This window comes from Lolium rigidum, chromosome 5, assembly GCF_022539505.1.
Source record: "Lolium rigidum isolate FL_2022 chromosome 5, APGP_CSIRO_Lrig_0.1, whole genome shotgun sequence".
Lineage (NCBI taxonomy): Eukaryota > Viridiplantae > Streptophyta > Magnoliopsida > Poales > Poaceae > Lolium > Lolium rigidum.
Window position 1 is genome coordinate 161,543,176 of NC_061512.1, and position 17,125 is coordinate 161,560,300.

The following is a 17,125-nucleotide window of genomic DNA, read 5'->3' on the forward strand; positions in this document are numbered from 1 at the left end:
GATCTTGTCAAGATAATGCTGACTGTGAAGATGAATCATCAATTTGGTTCAGGGTAAAACATTTTGAAGTTTCAAGAAGAAAGATTGAAAATATCATCATTTTAATTGCTTGTGCAATGGCACCACTGGCACTATCTAGCTCTCCGCGGATTCACCCTTGATTAGGCACTAATTTTCGTGAATTATTTGATCTAAGAGTCCATCCTCATAAGTTTTCAAAAATAATATCATCTACTCAGATACTTTCAAAGGTTATTGTCAAAACATATCAAATATATATGATGCTAGTCAGTGTCATGTGCTACATCAGCAATACCGTCCACATCATATGCCATGGAAGCAAAACCACCTTAGGGTTCATAGTGCTTCACTTTTGCAGCCTATTTGGTTCGCATGATTCTGAGAAGCACATTTTTTTCAAAATGGGGATAGCCCAGCAATCAGCAATCGATGCGTACGACTTTCGAAATAACTCTAAAAAGCACATGAATAAGAAAATGTAGGAATAGTATAGGAATGCACAAGAAAATCAAAGGATTAAAAAACACATGAATTCTGTAAACTTGGTTGTTTGGTTCAAAGGAATATGAAAAATACCGTATTTTTAACAGACATGGTCAAATGAAAGTCAAACAACATGAGAGAGTATAATTATGATGTTATTTTGCCATTGGATACATCAGTCTCGTTCTTCATGCCAAACGAAACCACCAGAGGCTATCAGCCAGATCGCCAGCCAAAAATTAACATAACTTTTGTATGCCATTTTTCGTTATCTCCATGGTAATGAAAATCGACCTAGTGAGGGGTCGCTTGGGAAAAAAAGTCTCGTTCTTCATGTGTAGGAATTTAAAGAGATCCAAGTGGATTGTAAAATTTCTGTTTTTTTCCTTTGAAACAGAGATTATCCTGCATTTTTTCCTTTGCTTAATTCCTTTAAACCTAATGGATGAACAGTGCTACCGTAGGAAAATTTCATATTCCTATTCCTCCCTTTTTCCTTTGAAACAAACAACCCCTTTCAAGTTGAGGTTCTCAGATACATGTATATGCAACTCGAATGGAAAACAACAATAGTACACTTTACCCTCAACAGAAACATACAAGGAATGGTATAAGATGAGTAGCATAGGTATACATGGTAGCCAGTACTTATAAGCATAAATAAACCTGTAGGCAGCTAGACCTGAGTAAAAGATAGATGGTTCCAGGGAGCACTCTGATTTGCATCCTATACCATCAATGGTATGAATATGATCTCTGTTTTCCAGGGAACAGTGATCATTATCGCTGATGCAAAAAAAAAAAAACAAGGAGAACTGGACCGCTGGCGCTTGCAGAAGAATGTTCTTTCCTTTTTCCCTTTTGCTTGGTGACATCTATTAGAATTTCTTCACTTGCACCTGGGCTCCTTGCTTCGTGCTAGATTCGAGCATGGCTTCTAGAACGGCAACGTCACGAGCACCTTCGGCATAAGAACTGCGGGGTTCAGCCTTGTGATCTCCGTCCTGCATGAGCAAGCAGCCCTGATTAAATCCTAGCATGCTTTTACACATCCAGTGGAATATGGGCAAGTGTCCTTGGTTTTACGCAGACAATTCAAACTCATGCAAGCTCTAACCAGATGTTCTATGGAAGTGTACTTTGATGATGAGACAATCTATTTTCATTATGCTAATCAGTGATCTTGTACACGCCTAGAATGGACCAGCAATACAATCAGGTGTTTTATTCTAAAATCAGTCATGACTGGTGATGTGTTTTAGTTTTCCAAATAAAAAACCTCACCACAGCCTCTCTGACCTCTGGTTTATAAATGAAACAGCCAGCCACAGCAATGCATTTTCTTTATCAGAAGGAAATCCTGAATATCTTCATCAGTGATCCATGATGTATTGCAAGAAATATAAACTGAAATGGCTTAGTACCACATACTTTGCTAGCCTGCACGATGTCATGGACAAATGCCTTCAGTTCTTCATGCACACCGCTAAATGGATAAAATGTTTTCTGGCACTGCCCATCTTCACTTGTAAATAGCACCTGCAAATGCATAACATGGTTGATAAGTATTTTGTTAATTGTACTGCTCCTCATCGCCATATAGAGCCTTTGGACAAGAAATGTCTGCATCTTTACAAACGAGAGGCTAGATGCCTAAGCTAATATATGTATATATTTATATGTGTGGTGCAGGACGAGGCACGGGAGAGAGATCGGGCCCATGGGAGCAGCGCATTTGAGCTAGGTCCCTTAGGATTCCAAGGCGGCACTCGTGTAGGTAATGGCCGTGGTAGGGTGTGTTTCTTGGTGTTTTGGATAGTCCACACCTTAGTGTTGTAAATGGCAAACTCTATCTTCTTTAAATGCAATGATGCACATCTTTGCAAATTCTAGGGGGCAATCTGCTTCTGCAGCATCATGCCTGAACAAAAATTAGTTACTTCAGTGTTATTCAGAGACCGTGTCCAGAACCAAAGAGAATTGGACACCCGAATCCGAGTCAGTTTCTGACACAAGTATCCTTGTCTGAGTAACATTAATCAGAGTCATATTCGAACACCTACATCTTCGTACAAGCAACACTGTTACTTATAACAATGCACTGTGGTCACCACTTAAGACATTACCAACTTTGTGGAACCAAATAGGAAAGAGAAGGGGGCCTCAGGGTGTGGATATTGTGTGACTTGCTCGCTGCATAAACAATAGAAAGCAGGTTGGCATTTCATCTGGCACTTGCAGAGAAAGTGCTATTTACCTGGTAGCCATGCTTCCCACTATCAATTCCACGTTCAACTTGCACTGTTCCTTTTGTTCCATCAACCCGCCATAATATCTGTATCAGGACCAATGTAGAAAAAAAATAAGGCAGTGAATGATGGACAATATAATATGCATAAAGAACATATGTGACACTAGTGTTTGCAATAAGACTTAGTTTAACCTTCGGGGATCTCGAATTTACTGCAAATACCAAGACCCCAGCACATCCATTTTCTAGTTGGCTGCATACAAACATCAAATGTCTGTAAATCCTGAAATTTTACCATGTTGCAAAATTTACTTTGTATTTTCAGAACTTACAAAAGAGAACATATGTTGTCAGGCGGTGGTAAAGCCGTATCCACATGTCGGGAGATAGATGATACCGTTGCTATTTCTGAACCAACAAGCTGTTACAGAAGAGCTGATATCTTAACAGAAAAACAGAGTAAGACACTGAAAACACATGAATACACCCTTGCAACCCACTTGGATGAAAGCATTACTAGTCTACACAAATCACAAGTATGCACGTGTCAAATCAGATATATTTTCTTTTTGGAAGACTTGATGTGTAATTTGGAGGTAATATTTCCCATATCTATGTGAAGAGTATTGAATCCCACAGATGATAATGGAAAGTGCCAGAAGCTGCTCAGCTCTTCTTAAAAGCAACATGAGAGATGTACCATTCTTAGTCCTGCAATGAAGTGTACGCCCATGTCCAGTATAAAGCCACCCTGCAATGTAAAGTTGTCATAATAAGGACTGAGGGCAGACGTATCAAGTTCATTGAAATAAATAGGTGTGATGGCAAACAAAGTGATTTTTCTGTAGTGATTCCAAATTTGCGGAACTCGGAGAAAAAAAAACCACAGACATGTAGTAATTACAAGGGACAACTGTAAGCGTTTGGATACTTCAAAACTGAACAAGCAGAATGATCTAGCTATTGCAGACTTGCAGACATACATGATACTGCAATCCAATGGCAACAGCAAGATCCCAGTAAGTTAAGGTGACCAAATATAAGCCACCACCACCTCTAATGATATGCACCAAAACATGCAAGCAAATAGAGTTATGAACTTATTTATTAACTAGTTGAATCAACTCTAACCAAAAAAACATGCAATTTACTTAAACATTGTATTGACTTCACTAGGCTTCAAAAGTATAGATCAACAAGAGGTGCGTATAGCATTGCCCTTTTATGCAACACCTGACTGTATTATATTTAGTAAACTTATATTACTCGCACGTGCCTGTGTTCGTAAGCTGAAAGGTGAACCATTCCCAACCATTGTTTAGTTCACAAAATTAAGATATAGCTTCGTAATTGAAGTGATAGGTATGATAAGGGAAACTGCAGAAAAGCATATTTCACTGGAAAAATTAAACGCTTGCTACTTGACTCCTTACCAGAAAATTTCGTCTCCAGGAGCTGTTGAAGTATGGGTTTGAGCTGTTCATTGATCCTTCAACAATAACTTGGATGTTCATCATCTCACCAATGTCACTCATCAACTTGTTTGACTGTTGATATGATCTACAGATTACCAAAAGAAACTACCAATATGAAACGGAACTCTAGTGTTGCAAGACTTCACCTCCACAAATGCAGGTTCAAATCTGTAGTTTTCTGCAAGAGCCCAAATCGGTTTATATGGCAACTGGTTCGGAAATGAGTTGTAGACTGACAATGCAGTTTCTGCTTCAGCCGTCGCTGCGGTGTTTGGAGAAAGTTGATCAGATACATATTCATCATATCTATGGTACTCCTGAAAGATATAATGAGAAGTTACAGATACTTACATCCAGAGGCGGGTTTCTCTTCACAGCACCAGAAAATATATCATGCAAAGAGTGAGAACAATTAGGAAATCTCATATAAGCTTCAGTAGTTTGGCATCATCTACTACTACATAATGAGATAAGCAAGAGGATTAAATCCCGTTTATTGTGGCTGCCAGTCATCTATCTCGAATCAGGCACTGTTGCTTATTTTCCAGCTTACCTTGAATCACATGCTTTCCTGCCTTGAGCATCTGCAAGGAAAGCTCTACCTGCATAATTTGGACAACAAGAGAACATTTACAAGCAGGTTCTAGATTCGCAGTCCAGCACTGTATCAGCTTTTTATAAAAGTGGACAGCAAAGTAAAATTCACGAAATATACATATTGGCTAAACACAGAAAGTAGGAAAATGAACACTTGGTGAAATGTAGAATCTGTAGGCAATAGCAGTCACAACCAAGACATTTAAAGGAATTTTCCCATGACCACAGACCTGGACTTGCCCAGCAAGAACAACGGCGACACCCAAGATTGAATGGTCTCCCATTATCTCCTCCAGCCCCGCGTCGCCCCATTTACACTCGATGTCAGGCGCAAAATCGCGCGCAAGCTCCGCGGCAGCCTCCGCAGATTCCTGAATAATGGTGGCACAGAGACATACACACTTAAGCATGGATTATTTTACAGTGGTGATCTCAGTCAGCTGTGCAGGAACATTACAAGTGAATTTCCCTGTAGCTATCTCGCGGAAACGAGGTGGGCGATCTCGCGGAGCCTGACCTGGGTGCGGCTCCAGATGGCCTTGACGACGACGAGGTGGGCGATCTCGCGGAGCCTGGGGATGTACTGCGTGCGGGCGAAGATGCCCGCGCCGACCACCGCGATCCGGGGAAGATCGCTTTCCCCAGCCATTCCTTCTGGTTATTGGTCTCCTCCTCGCTGAAGCGCAGAACTGAAACGAAAGAGAACGGCAGGAAAGCAGAGTGCCGCTGAATCAGATCTGACGACGAGGCCCTCCCAGTTCAACGCGTCTGTGTTTTTCTGGGACGATATTTTTTCGTGGCCAGCCCTGAAGGAGCTTGCGAGAGGCCACGCTATCGAAAACCACATTGTACGTTTAACTTTAACGGCTTGCAATGTTGCTCGTCATGTTCATGGGACATCTGAACTATCACATTCATGTTGGTTTTCTACTTTACTTGCAATTGCCCTTCAAGTCTCTTGGAGGCATTTTGATATGAGAACGGCATTCTCCTAGTCTGAAGTTTATTTTGGACTGCGGGAATAGAAATAATTCAGCAGGTCTATCACGTCAGTTCAGAATCTCTGGGAATAGCTTTTACATACTCCGTATATGTTTCTCAATAAATGTAACATACAATTATATCCTGGACTATACCAAATGTCTTTCCCTGACAGTAGTAGTGTCTACACTCATAGCTGCAAGCTACAACAGCCTGATAAATCGTCTCAACTACAATGGGAAAATGTACACTGCAGTTTCGTACGAACATTATTGTCAATCAACCTGAGAACAGATGGGGAGTCCAGATTCCACCCTCTCAGCCTCATGGGATGAACCGAAACAAGAAAGTAGGGCTCTTGAGGTCGATGAACTTGTAAGACCCTTCCAGCGAGTTCAGATAGAGTGCTTCCCGAGGCTCGTTGCTTACGCCGCTTTGCATGGCGTACTCCAGTGCCATCTCATAGTCAACCTGGTGGTTTCATGTTGGAGCAAACAATATCAGCTTTGCGGTAACAAATCAGAACTGGTCATGGGAAAGGTGCAAGACTATGGACATTGTTGTAGAATAGAGCACAAGGAAACTATATGATACATCTTTCCTGCTTACCTGTTCAACGTGCTGAGTTAAGCAATCTCTAAAAGTCATCTCTGTCACCTCCTCCGAATTAATTTTCTCAAGGAGTTCCTCGTCTTCCTTGTCATACCGTGGCCTCTTGGGGGGAGACTCGTCTGCGATTTCCCCCAGTGTTTCCATAATTGTCCTTGCCACATCGGGAATGTATCTGCAAACAAGAAATCATCAGAATAAGACCTTGTCTAATTCGGGAGTATCTGGCATCAGCATGGCAAATCATGTTAATAAATCAGTTTTCAAATATCAACCTCAATATTGCTTAATATAAATGAAAGACAGTTTTAGTCCCCTAATTTTTCAAAGTGGACCTATATTTTTGCGATGCATCTGTTATTAACCAACTTCAACATTCAACAGGCACTACCGAAAATGTATGATTCAGCAATTTCACTGATTCAAAACATAGCCATAGCAAAAATACAAACAGCCTGACATCTACACCAATAAAAGATATCACCAGATCCACAAAGAGGAGTTACTTGTTCAGGTTTCTTTTCCTGTCCTGCTGTTCACGAGCCTGAAGTTTCTTCACTATCTTTGACTTCAGTTGGAGACAGCACTGCTTAAGGGCTGACTGAAGGTGCAAGAAAATTGATCGGATGAGTAGATGACCATACAATAACAGTAAATAAGGAAAGTGCGTATGTACCTTTACAGCCTCTGCTATCTCAGTTATATCATCTCCAATATATTCTTTTCCTGTACCTTTAAAAGGTATCTTTGTACTGACAATGCTCACAAAGACACCAATCTTGTCCTGCTGCTGATTAATTTTGTACAAGCCCCAACTAAAGAAAGATGAAAGATAAGAGTAATGGAAGAGATAAACATCTGAAGTACAACAGAAGTAGTACTACCAGAAAAAACTTACTTTATCCTTTTTTGAGCAGTTCTTGTGATGACATCCGCACCTTGTTCAAAAAGAAGCGGTATGCGGTTTGCAAACCTAAAAATATTTAAACCCTGAAGAATATACATATATGTGAGAATTTCGATCATCAGTACAAGGAAATTGTTAAAGCATGAATCTTGTCAGCAAGGAAAATACTGATGATGGAAAGGTTCTTCCCTCTTAAACTGCAGCTTGAGGTGTGCTATTAACAAATAATAGGTTTAGTCATAGAATTAAATTTTTATCCACTAATTAGTAAATGGAACGTTTCAGGTGTATCTTTAAAATGCAGGTAGCTTTTTGTGTACAACATGGGCCACTCTAATGTCAACTAATGGCCACAGATTTTGTGCTCTTGCTAGCTGCAAATTCATAAGAGTGTACTTTTTATATAAAAAAATGGACGAAAAGTCCTTTTGGATCATGGGCACCAGTGCTCTCAATGTATTAAAAAGTTCGAAAATTATATTTATATATTTCAAAAAATTATGTAACAAAATTCTAAAAGTAGCTAATGATGTATTCCACTAAGGGCTCGTTTGGAAGCCAGGCTTTCATTTCGTTTGTAGCATTTTGAAATGAATACATGTATTCATTTCATTTACATTGTAATTCCATAAATGGACACTTGTTTGGTTGCCACAGGAATTGCAAATGACAGCAGAATTCAATATTGAATTTGTAGATGGCTTCCATAGAGAAACGCAAATGACAGGTTTCAGCTTGGAATCGTGTTTACCCATGGAGTCATTTTGCTGGATTTCCTAAATGAAATGACGTCCCAATTCTGTGGCAACCAAACAGCCCACCTATGGAATTCCAAAATGAATTCCAGAATTCTAGGCCCAAATGATGGATACCAAACGACCTCTAACGTATAAAATCTCAAATACAAATGTTTTGTTTTCTGAGCTATACAAAAATGACCAAGCCTGATTTTTTTTGGAGATTTGAATCACTATACTCAGATCCACATATTTGTTATTTTCGTGCAGCCCAAAATACACATTATTTTCACGTTTGTGGGATACAATACTGACTACATCATGATTTATTTACAGATTTTTCTGAAACTTAGAAATATGAATTTTAATTACTTTTCTGAAAAGGGATCACTGGTGCTCATGTGCACCAAATCTCTGTCCAAAAGTGGATCACTATTTGTTGCACAACAGGCATTTATATGAGTTTGACTAATAAATCTGATAATACACTTTAAAAGAATCAGATAGAAAGAGCATCGGCAGAATCTAACATGGACATTTCATATAAAATAAGAACTGATGGAATAAACTACTATCAATTTTGATATTTACAATATCTGTGATCACAAACTGTAGGCAGCTAGAAAAAACAAAGCTGTTCAATGCTGGGTATATAGGGACATAGGAGGAGAGAGCAGAGTCTTGACTGGGAAAGGAAAATACAGAACAAGGAGGAGAAAAATAGTAAGGGTGAGAGCCAAGCAGATCGTGGGGAGGAACAGATATTTGGCATCCTCCCTGTTAGGAGAGAGGGGGGGGGAGGCGGGTGCATAGATATAGATTGGGCTATGGTACTACATTGTTTCTTGCATGAACTGAAATAGATTGACATCTCCCTTCTATAGACAGGATTCCATATAACATAATAAACTAACCAATCCACCTGTGACAGAACCACATCATCTTATGGAAGCCACTCCATCACAAAAACTAGTTCTCGCTCTAAAAGGAACACTGTAATAGAACCTATTGAAATAAAACTACCTCGTCCTGAACTTTGTCGTTATGGCTGCTGCTAAGGGCATCTCCAGTAGATACCGCAAACGCCTGAAACGCAAAAGGCGTTTGCGGTATAATGCATCACGTGTTCGCGGGTCGAAAAACGTCGCGGCAGAACAGATACGCAAAACAAGAACTGCAAATCGAGAAAACAAACATGAACTGCTAATTCACGCCATATTTTTGAAAGATCGTCGCTTACATATCATAATTTACACGCAGATTAACACGCATAGCAGTCAGCGGGTCGGATTTAGGGTATCCCGCATCCAGTTTTGCGATGCAGGCCGCAATGCTGTGTCTATTCGGGCAGTTTTTTGGCCCAAAACCGCAAATAAAATGCAGACCAGGTCATTTGCGGTATCTGCAAGAAGATGCTCTAAGGTATGTGGTTCCTCCTTTACCCAGACCACAACAAAAGAAGCAACAAAGAACATGTTTCCAGAATCTTCTTTAAAGATGACAGGCAGAAAATACTCCTTGGGAAATACAAAATAGTAGTTTCTTACTTGTTTAACATCTTTTCCACCAATGCTTATTCCAGCTTCAACAATAAATGGATGCCCTTCAAAAACCTGAGGGCTAAACAGAGGGTAGCCTTATGGCAGTAAGATACTTAAACTGAAAATAAGATGTAATCATCATCTCGGACATTCTCTGGTTAAATGCAATACCTGCTTGCATGTGTTGCAACCAGATCGGGGTGTAGCTCTTTTATGATACCTAGACGTAAATTGTATTCACCTGCAGGACTAAGACACTACAGAATTGGTTGATTTCTATACTGTGATCAATAATTGCATATTTGTGGAAGATATACTAGTCAATAAGCAGCAATAAGTGATAAGCAAATCAAGGTGAGAGCTGAAAAGGGATACATACATCGCCACTGGGATCATCAAACTTAGCCTGCCGAAATAACTGATGTATCCGCACTAATTGTTGTGATGTAAGGCTGTTGACTGTCGTTTTTGCACTAAAATCAGGCCCCATCTCCCCTGTCAAAACAAAAAATTGTGATAAGCAAAAAAACAAAATTGGTAAAGAAGTAACAACCACAGGTACATAACAAAGTATGTAATGCAAATACCACTATATATTTAACCCAGCAGACGGGTTTTACACAATCAATGGTTTGACTGGAAGAAGAGTATATGGAAATTAGCAACACATGAACATAAGTCAAACTCAAACCATGTATAAAGCAAAAACATGTGTAATTGCTACAGATATTCTTACTTGAAAATCCCCAAATTATATCACTGTATGAACCACAGAAAGGAGATATTGATTAATTAATTTGATTTTCAACTCAGTAACTCACCGATTAAACGGTCAGCATGTGCTTTGCTTATATTCACAAAGTCATGTTGCAGGAACTGCAAAAGGTTCGGCTTAGTGGTATCAGTAATTAAGCGCTTTATCAGCAGTAAATCGACAGCAGATGGGTGATGCTTTGTTAGGAGTGGAACAGGAGGCATAACATCTGTCCGTCGTGCAAATTTTATCTTCAAATTTTTTCTGCAAGACCCAGAGTGTTATGAAAAAAAAAATCAGAAGATTGTCAATTTAGCAATTAGCAGAACACAAATCACTAGAGAAGAAAATTCATACTCTGCTGTATCAGAGAGAAATCTAAATAGGAATTGAGCATATGGAGTGATGACAGCCATCTGTCGCATGTAATGTAGTATCCTTGACTGCAAGAAATAAATTGTAAATTCTACTTGGTAGTAATAGTTTACTATTTCAATTTTTCAAAAGAAAAGGGAATCCTACTCACACGATGAGTTGTCCAATTTCCCTCAATAATAACTTGAATCTCTGCCCCATGCCAGTGATCATTGTTCTCATGTTTCTCATGTAAATGAATATGAGGGACATTTCTGAGTAGGGTTTACCACTATTAGTCATGAACTCATGATAAACTGCAGAGGTTAACATATTGACTTGCATGAAGATAAACAATAATGACCAGCCATTCACTGTGTTGCACAGCATTAACCAAGAAGCTGCACTTACTTGTGAATGTCTATGTCAAGTCGACAGAACGAAATGTAATTTTGGCCTTTCATCGATGACTTAATATCAATCGGAAGACCCGTACTCATCTTTGACCATATAAGTGCCTGTTTAATACACGTTAAACTAAATTAGGCAGAAAAGGCAACAGAGGGTCCTAACTCCTAACTGTAAACGTGTTCATAGCTACAGAGTAACAGAATACAATAATCATCTATCAGAATGTCCATAACATGTCAAATGTTAAAATCAGCTTAACATGGCTAGTTACTGTTACTACAACTGACAGGCAAAATGTCACAAACATCTTGTATTCATGGGACAGCTTAACCATCAGAACGCACGATTTACAAGCGTAAAACACAATCATACATGTAGTCACTGTTAAAGGTTAAACAAGAATTTAGTGAGAAAAAGGACAACCGTCCTAACAAAAATGTTGATTTTCATCTTAGGATCATATCTCTAGAATGTCTATACAGGAATGTAAGGAAACGGGTCATGAAAGGCAGCACAAGACAATGAATGTCTCCATGCTAATTGCTACCAAGTACCAACCATACTGCATGGTTGCTCACTTTCACTACCCAATATAAACATGAAAATAGTCAGCTATGAACCGAAAGAAGGAAGTCCTAAACTTTGTTAAGAGAAGGGAATGACTTTGTTTCTTTCAAAGGAATGGATAGTATACATTTTTATGAGATGGCCGTTCGTGCCAAACTTAAAAAAAAAGTTTCCTACTTAATTGTGTGAAGAAATTTTACCATTTTAGCACCAAGTCCAAATTTCCCGCGTGTTTGCCTCAAACCATACTTCGTGCCCGATAGCACTGCATCAAAAATTCAATAATACCAGTGATCTTGCACAGCATGTACTATACCTTCTTCAGTGCTTTCATCTTACATAAATCAGTCGACAAAATCCTATTGAAAGCTTACCTCTGCCAAACATGTTTGGGATATCTTCATGTGACATGCCTCGGCCATTATCCTACACCCACAAAAACATTCAAGATTAGAAGTTCACAAGATAGATTTTCGTCACAAAAACAAAGTCACTATGGACAATACCTTGCAAGTCACTCTGAAAAACGAAGCCTCGCCCCGACCTTTTCCGCGAGCAGCTGGAGCGTCCTTAACTTTCTTCCCAAGAGCAGCATTTTTAGCTTGTGTTTCTTGGAAACGTGCTTCTTTGGCTAGGCGTTTCTACATATCCAAAAGTTTTACGGTACAATCAGAATAAAAAGGTGGATAATCCACAGAGATAAAAAGGGTGTAACCTAGCTGGTGATTTGTGAGGTTTGCAACCACTCTCAGCGGACTCAATAAGTACCCAAACCTTGTTCAGCTAATAATGGTCCAACTAATAAAATTTGCAAGTTATGTTATACCTCACGAGCCTTAGCTGATTCAAAATCATCATAGAGTGCTGCATCAACACGCTCTCGGTCAACCAGTCCTATCATTGTGTTGAATTTGCTCCTAGTGATCTCTTCTCTGGCAAAACAGAAAGAACCCATATTGTTCTTTGACATTGCCAAGGGGAAAAAAAGTACCCAATAATACAAATGGCGTTGAAAATCACTTACATCGTAATTTCTATATCAGGGAGCTCGGAGATGGACTCGGCCGAATCAAGGGCATTCTCAACTAGCTCCCGCATCGTGGTGTACAGAGACTTTCCAGGCTGTCAAGTATTGTAAGTGAGGGCAATGAGTTTGCCGATGCCTAACAGAAGTCCCTCCAAAACGCTATATCTGCTTCTCCGTCACTTTCTAATTGGTAATTTCATTCTAATGCATAATCCACTTCTCATTTGTAAACAGGTTGTGCCTGGTCCAGAGGCAAAATAAATGGGACAGGCGTCTATCTAAGCCTCACAAACGCCTGGATGCCAATCAGTACTGCTACTAAAACAGAGAGTTAAGCAGCTGCTCACATTGTCAAAACCAGCGATGTTTTTGTTTTCCGCGAAGAACTCAGCTGGCGATTCTGCAGCAAAGAGGATGATACATAAGCTTGCGATTCAAGTTAGTGCAAGACCGATGACGAATGTTGGAGGTCCCGGGAGCTTACTCTGCTTGAGGAGGCTGCTCTCCTTGGCCTTGGGCGACCCCTTGGAGGCGGCCTTCCCTTTTCCCGTCGCCTTCCCCTTGGCGGCCGCCGCAGAGGGCTTCTTCTTACTGCCGCCGGCGCTAGGCCCGCCGTCGCCGGCGTCGTCCATGGCGAGGTGGGCCCTGCGAGATCGGGATGGTAAGCTAGGGTTTGGAGTTTGGGGAGGCGGGGAGAATTGGGAAGTGAGGGGAGGGTCCAACGGCGGGGTCTGCACTGCCCACGAAGTCCACAAAGTTGATCCTGCTGGTCCATGAAGGAATGGACGGTCCAGATTAACTACGGTGCAAAGTTTAGAAGATTCATAATTCGCGGGCGCCAGAACTAGCTTCTCCCTTGACAAAATCTTTGGTTCCATCGCTCTTCGAGGTTCCCTCCGCCCAAAACGCAAGGCTCTTGTCACCGATTTAGCAAATTCAGATTTATAATCTCAGTAGGAGTGATCAAGACCTAACTGTGATGTGAGGTTGGCAGTGTTCCTCCTCTTTTGCAACACCAGTTCATCCATCCTTTGAAAGGACGCGACTTTCTTCGTTCTGGTCATGCTCCCAGCGGCTTCCAATGGCTCTCAATCCTAAACTTTTGGAGTCGAAGTGCAACCCATGCAATGGAGTGCGGACGGTAGGTTAGGGGCTTGTTCTTGCATTCTCCTGAGTTATTGTTGTTGGAGCCGTTGTCCTAGGTGTGTTGTGTTCTCCATTCTCAACGTGACCTGTAATTCTTAGCTTGTTTCTGATTTTTTGTAAGTTGTTCTCAACACCATTATAACACTAGTTGTTTGCGCTTCGTTAATTCAAAGCTGAGCGCTTTGAACCTACCATCTAAAAAAAGTTTCTCTTGCCACCACCCTACCATATCATGTATCGCCTATTTGATAATTTGATATATTCTTTATGATCATAAATCCACTTTAGAGTGCCCATCTTTGTGACACTCACTTGTTGATTGTGTTGATTTTTAGTTTTTTTTCTTCATATAACATGGCAAGCGTGATTCTCCTCATATCATGAATACATTTGGGTTTTGTGGTACCTTCTTGTCACACGGGATGATACATGCTTCTGCCACTTCATCCACCTTGTTTGATTCTCAGGCTAACATGCTCATTGCTATCATCATTTTCTTTGCAACATTAATTGATCTTGAGTATCGGAACGCATGCCTCTTGGGTAGTACCTGGCCTTCTATGCCAACCTCCCCCATCACGCTTGAAACCGTGAAAGTTGCACCTTTATATATTTGGGTCCTACAAAGTCTAAAACCCTTGGATTCCAAAGCATGTCCCTACAACTTTAATTTCCTACTCACCACCACCCCGTTGTCATCTACTAGCACCACAATATCAGCAAAGAGGGTAACAGGAATATATCCTTGTATATCTTTTCTGACCTCCTCCATCACCGAGGAAAAAATATCAGAGCTCAAGGTTGGCTCTTCATGTAGTTGTCTTGGAATCAAAAAAAAGATATCGGTCCCATGCACGAAGAGACGCGTCCCTGCGTCGCCTGGGAAATCTGGGACGCCATTAACGTCATTTGACCAAAGGTAGGCGACGAGGTTTTAGGCTTCCGAACCGCTGACGCGTCGGGCCCGCGTCCCCTGGCCTCGCATTTCGTTGTGTCCAGCGTGTCAGGAGCGTCCTCTGTGTAGCTGGGACGAGCTCGGGCCGCTGGACACCGTATTGAGCCGCGCCAGATAAAAAAAGGATTTAGGGCACGCGGTTGGAAACGTTTTTTTGTGCAGCACGCCCCAAATCTCTTTGAAGAACGCTTTGAAGGACGCGGCTGGAGATGATTCTTAAGATGAGTATGGTAAAACTATCGTTTCATCATGCCGTGAGCTATTCATCTGTGCTGATCCGTTAGTGGCAGATAGCAGAGCATGTGAAGAGAACCTAAGGTTGGCATTGGAATGGAGCCACAAGCTGGTGGTGGTAGAGTTGGATTGCTCGGTGTTAATCGATGCCATTACAAGGAAGTCCTAGGATAGATCACCGCTTGCTCACCTCATTACTGAGATTAGAGATTTAGTTAAGGGTAGTAGACATTTATTTTTTGTAAAAGTCGAATGTTCGCAGAACAAGTCAAGTCATTGACTCACAAATTTTGCGAGGTTAGCGCTTGGTTCACGGCCTTCTAGTAATCCATGTGGCTTAATAGATTTCCTTTTACCTGAAAAAAAAGTACTCCCTCCCGTCCATATTACTTGTCACCAAAAATGGATGTATCAATAATTAAAATATATCTAGATACATCTATATTAGTATCAAGTAATATGGATCGGAGGAGTAGGATGTACTCTTTGATCTAGATTATTTGTCGTAGATTAAATGAACCGCCTAGATAGATTTTAGGCAACATTTTATCTAAAATCACGACAAGTATTTTAGAGAAGAAAGTACTAGTACATTTTATAACAGAGCAAGTATTTTAGTTTCAAGAGTTTTAAGGTGGTGTGTTTAGGAGTAGAGGGGAGCAGCAGTACACTCGGAGCTGAGCACCGGGACCTCTTTACGCTCTTTACGGAGGTATCTTCATGGTTGAAGGATACAACAAGAGATATTTTTTCCCAACATGGGTGGCAGCGTAACCTTCCGAGCTATATGTGGCTATGTGTATTTCAGTTATGCAAAGGCCAAATCTACTAAGCAAGTAATAAACTGCCCATTTTCGAAAAACACTCGGAGCTGAGCGGAAGCACCCGCAAGTACATCATCCGACACGACCACGGCCGTTTTATCTGCACACAGCAAAACCACACCGGAATCCGGATAACGTTCTGTCCTGCTTCTCCTCGCTCCGTCTCCCCATTCCTCGCCCTCCCTCCGTCCTCTCCAGCGGCTCCAATGGCGACCACCATCTCCTCTCTAGCGGCCACCCACTCCCTCCACCGCCGCTGCTGCCGGAGCAGCCCCTCCTCGCCCTCCACCCCCGCACGCGTCTCATTCCGCGCCGCGCCGCCGGCTGCCCCGGCGGCGCGGGCGAGGCGCCGGGCTGCGGTGCAGGTGCTCGCCTCCTCCGCGGTGCTGGAGGCGCCCGAGGAGCTGGCCACGCGCAAGCTCTACGTGGGTAACATCCCCAGGACCGTCACCAACGACGAGCTGGCAGCCTTGTTCGCCGAGCACGGCACCGTCGTGCGGGCCGAGGTAACGTTGCAATGTGTAATGCCGCTCTAATCATGGCAGCCCGTTGATTGCGCTAATCTCCGTAGAAAGATCCATTGCGTAGTTTAGTGTCCCCGAATTAATTTCAGTCCTTTATCCCGTTCAGTGGACTGCATAAGTAGCCACAGCCTGATGTATGGAGTCCATGGATCTTAGTATCTTACAGACATGTACTCATACAAGATAATAATTATGTAGCTTGCAAGTGGCCATGGCGTGATGAAGTGCTTGCTCTATGTCTAGGTAATGTATCTCACCGAAACAATTGTTTGCCCAATTCTTTTGCGCAGGTTATGTATGACAAGTACAGTGGCCGGAGCAGGCGTTTCGGGTTTGTCACGATGAGCACGGTGGAGGAGGCCAATGCTGCCACCGAGGCCCTGAATGAGACTGTAAGCTTCAAATCTTCACATCCTGTCATTTGAATCCCAGTTCGGAGCATGCTTTTGCGCGCAGTAGATGCATGGGTGACTTATCTTTGCGCTTGATGATTGTACCAGGAGGTTGGAGGTAGAAAAATTAAAGTGAATGTGACAGAGAGCTTCTTGCCGAACATTGATCTGTCTGCACCAGAACCGGAGCCCGCGTTCGTTGACAGCCAGTACAAGGTTTATGTTGGCAATCTTGCAAAGACGGTGACCACAGAGGTGCTCAAGAACTTCTTCTCTGAAAAGGGGGAGGTCCTCAGTGCCACGGTATCACGAGTTCCGGGGACTCCAAAGTCCAA

General features: G+C 41.7%; 3 protein-coding genes across 3 annotated transcripts; 1 reads left to right on the top strand and 2 right to left on the bottom strand.

Annotated features, from left to right (window-relative positions):
* Positions 1-993: 993 nt before the first annotated feature.
* LOC124655195 (dTDP-3,4-didehydro-2,6-dideoxy-alpha-D-glucose 3-reductase-like) lies at positions 994-5,476 on the bottom strand. The gene is made up of 12 exons (XM_047194132.1): positions 5,345-5,476; positions 5,058-5,198; positions 4,784-4,832; positions 4,582-4,599; positions 4,377-4,492; positions 4,189-4,302; positions 3,456-3,506; positions 3,088-3,176; positions 2,948-3,008; positions 2,762-2,839; positions 1,936-2,043; positions 994-1,508 (listed from the first exon to the last, which is right to left on the bottom strand). Exons 1-12 carry the CDS (start codon positions 5,474-5,476, stop codon positions 1,383-1,385), a joined length of 1,083 nt encoding a protein of 360 aa, XP_047050088.1. The 3' UTR covers positions 994-1,382.
* Positions 5,477-5,930: 454 nt separating this feature from the next.
* On the bottom strand, positions 5,931-13,411 carry LOC124654531 (DNA topoisomerase 6 subunit B). Its single transcript, XM_047193528.1, has 19 exons — positions 13,200-13,411; positions 13,063-13,115; positions 12,713-12,810; positions 12,515-12,620; positions 12,195-12,329; positions 12,063-12,114; positions 11,889-11,953; positions 11,122-11,228; positions 10,883-10,985; positions 10,714-10,799; positions 10,424-10,620; positions 9,982-10,097; positions 9,774-9,859; positions 9,609-9,681; positions 7,316-7,407; positions 7,094-7,232; positions 6,924-7,018; positions 6,418-6,592; positions 5,931-6,279 (listed from the first exon to the last, which is right to left on the bottom strand). Exons 1-19 carry the CDS (start codon positions 13,345-13,347, stop codon positions 6,133-6,135), a joined length of 2,073 nt encoding a protein of 690 aa, XP_047049484.1. The 5' UTR covers positions 13,348-13,411; the 3' UTR covers positions 5,931-6,132.
* A 2,669-nt stretch (positions 13,412-16,080) lies between these two features.
* On the top strand, positions 16,081-17,125 carry LOC124653737 (30S ribosomal protein 2, chloroplastic-like; the record flags this gene model as incomplete). The annotated part of the gene is given in 3 exon segments (XM_047192799.1): positions 16,081-16,380; positions 16,689-16,790; positions 16,899-17,125. Coding segments are annotated over 3 exon segments (629 nt in total), but the record flags the coding sequence as incomplete, so codon positions are not given.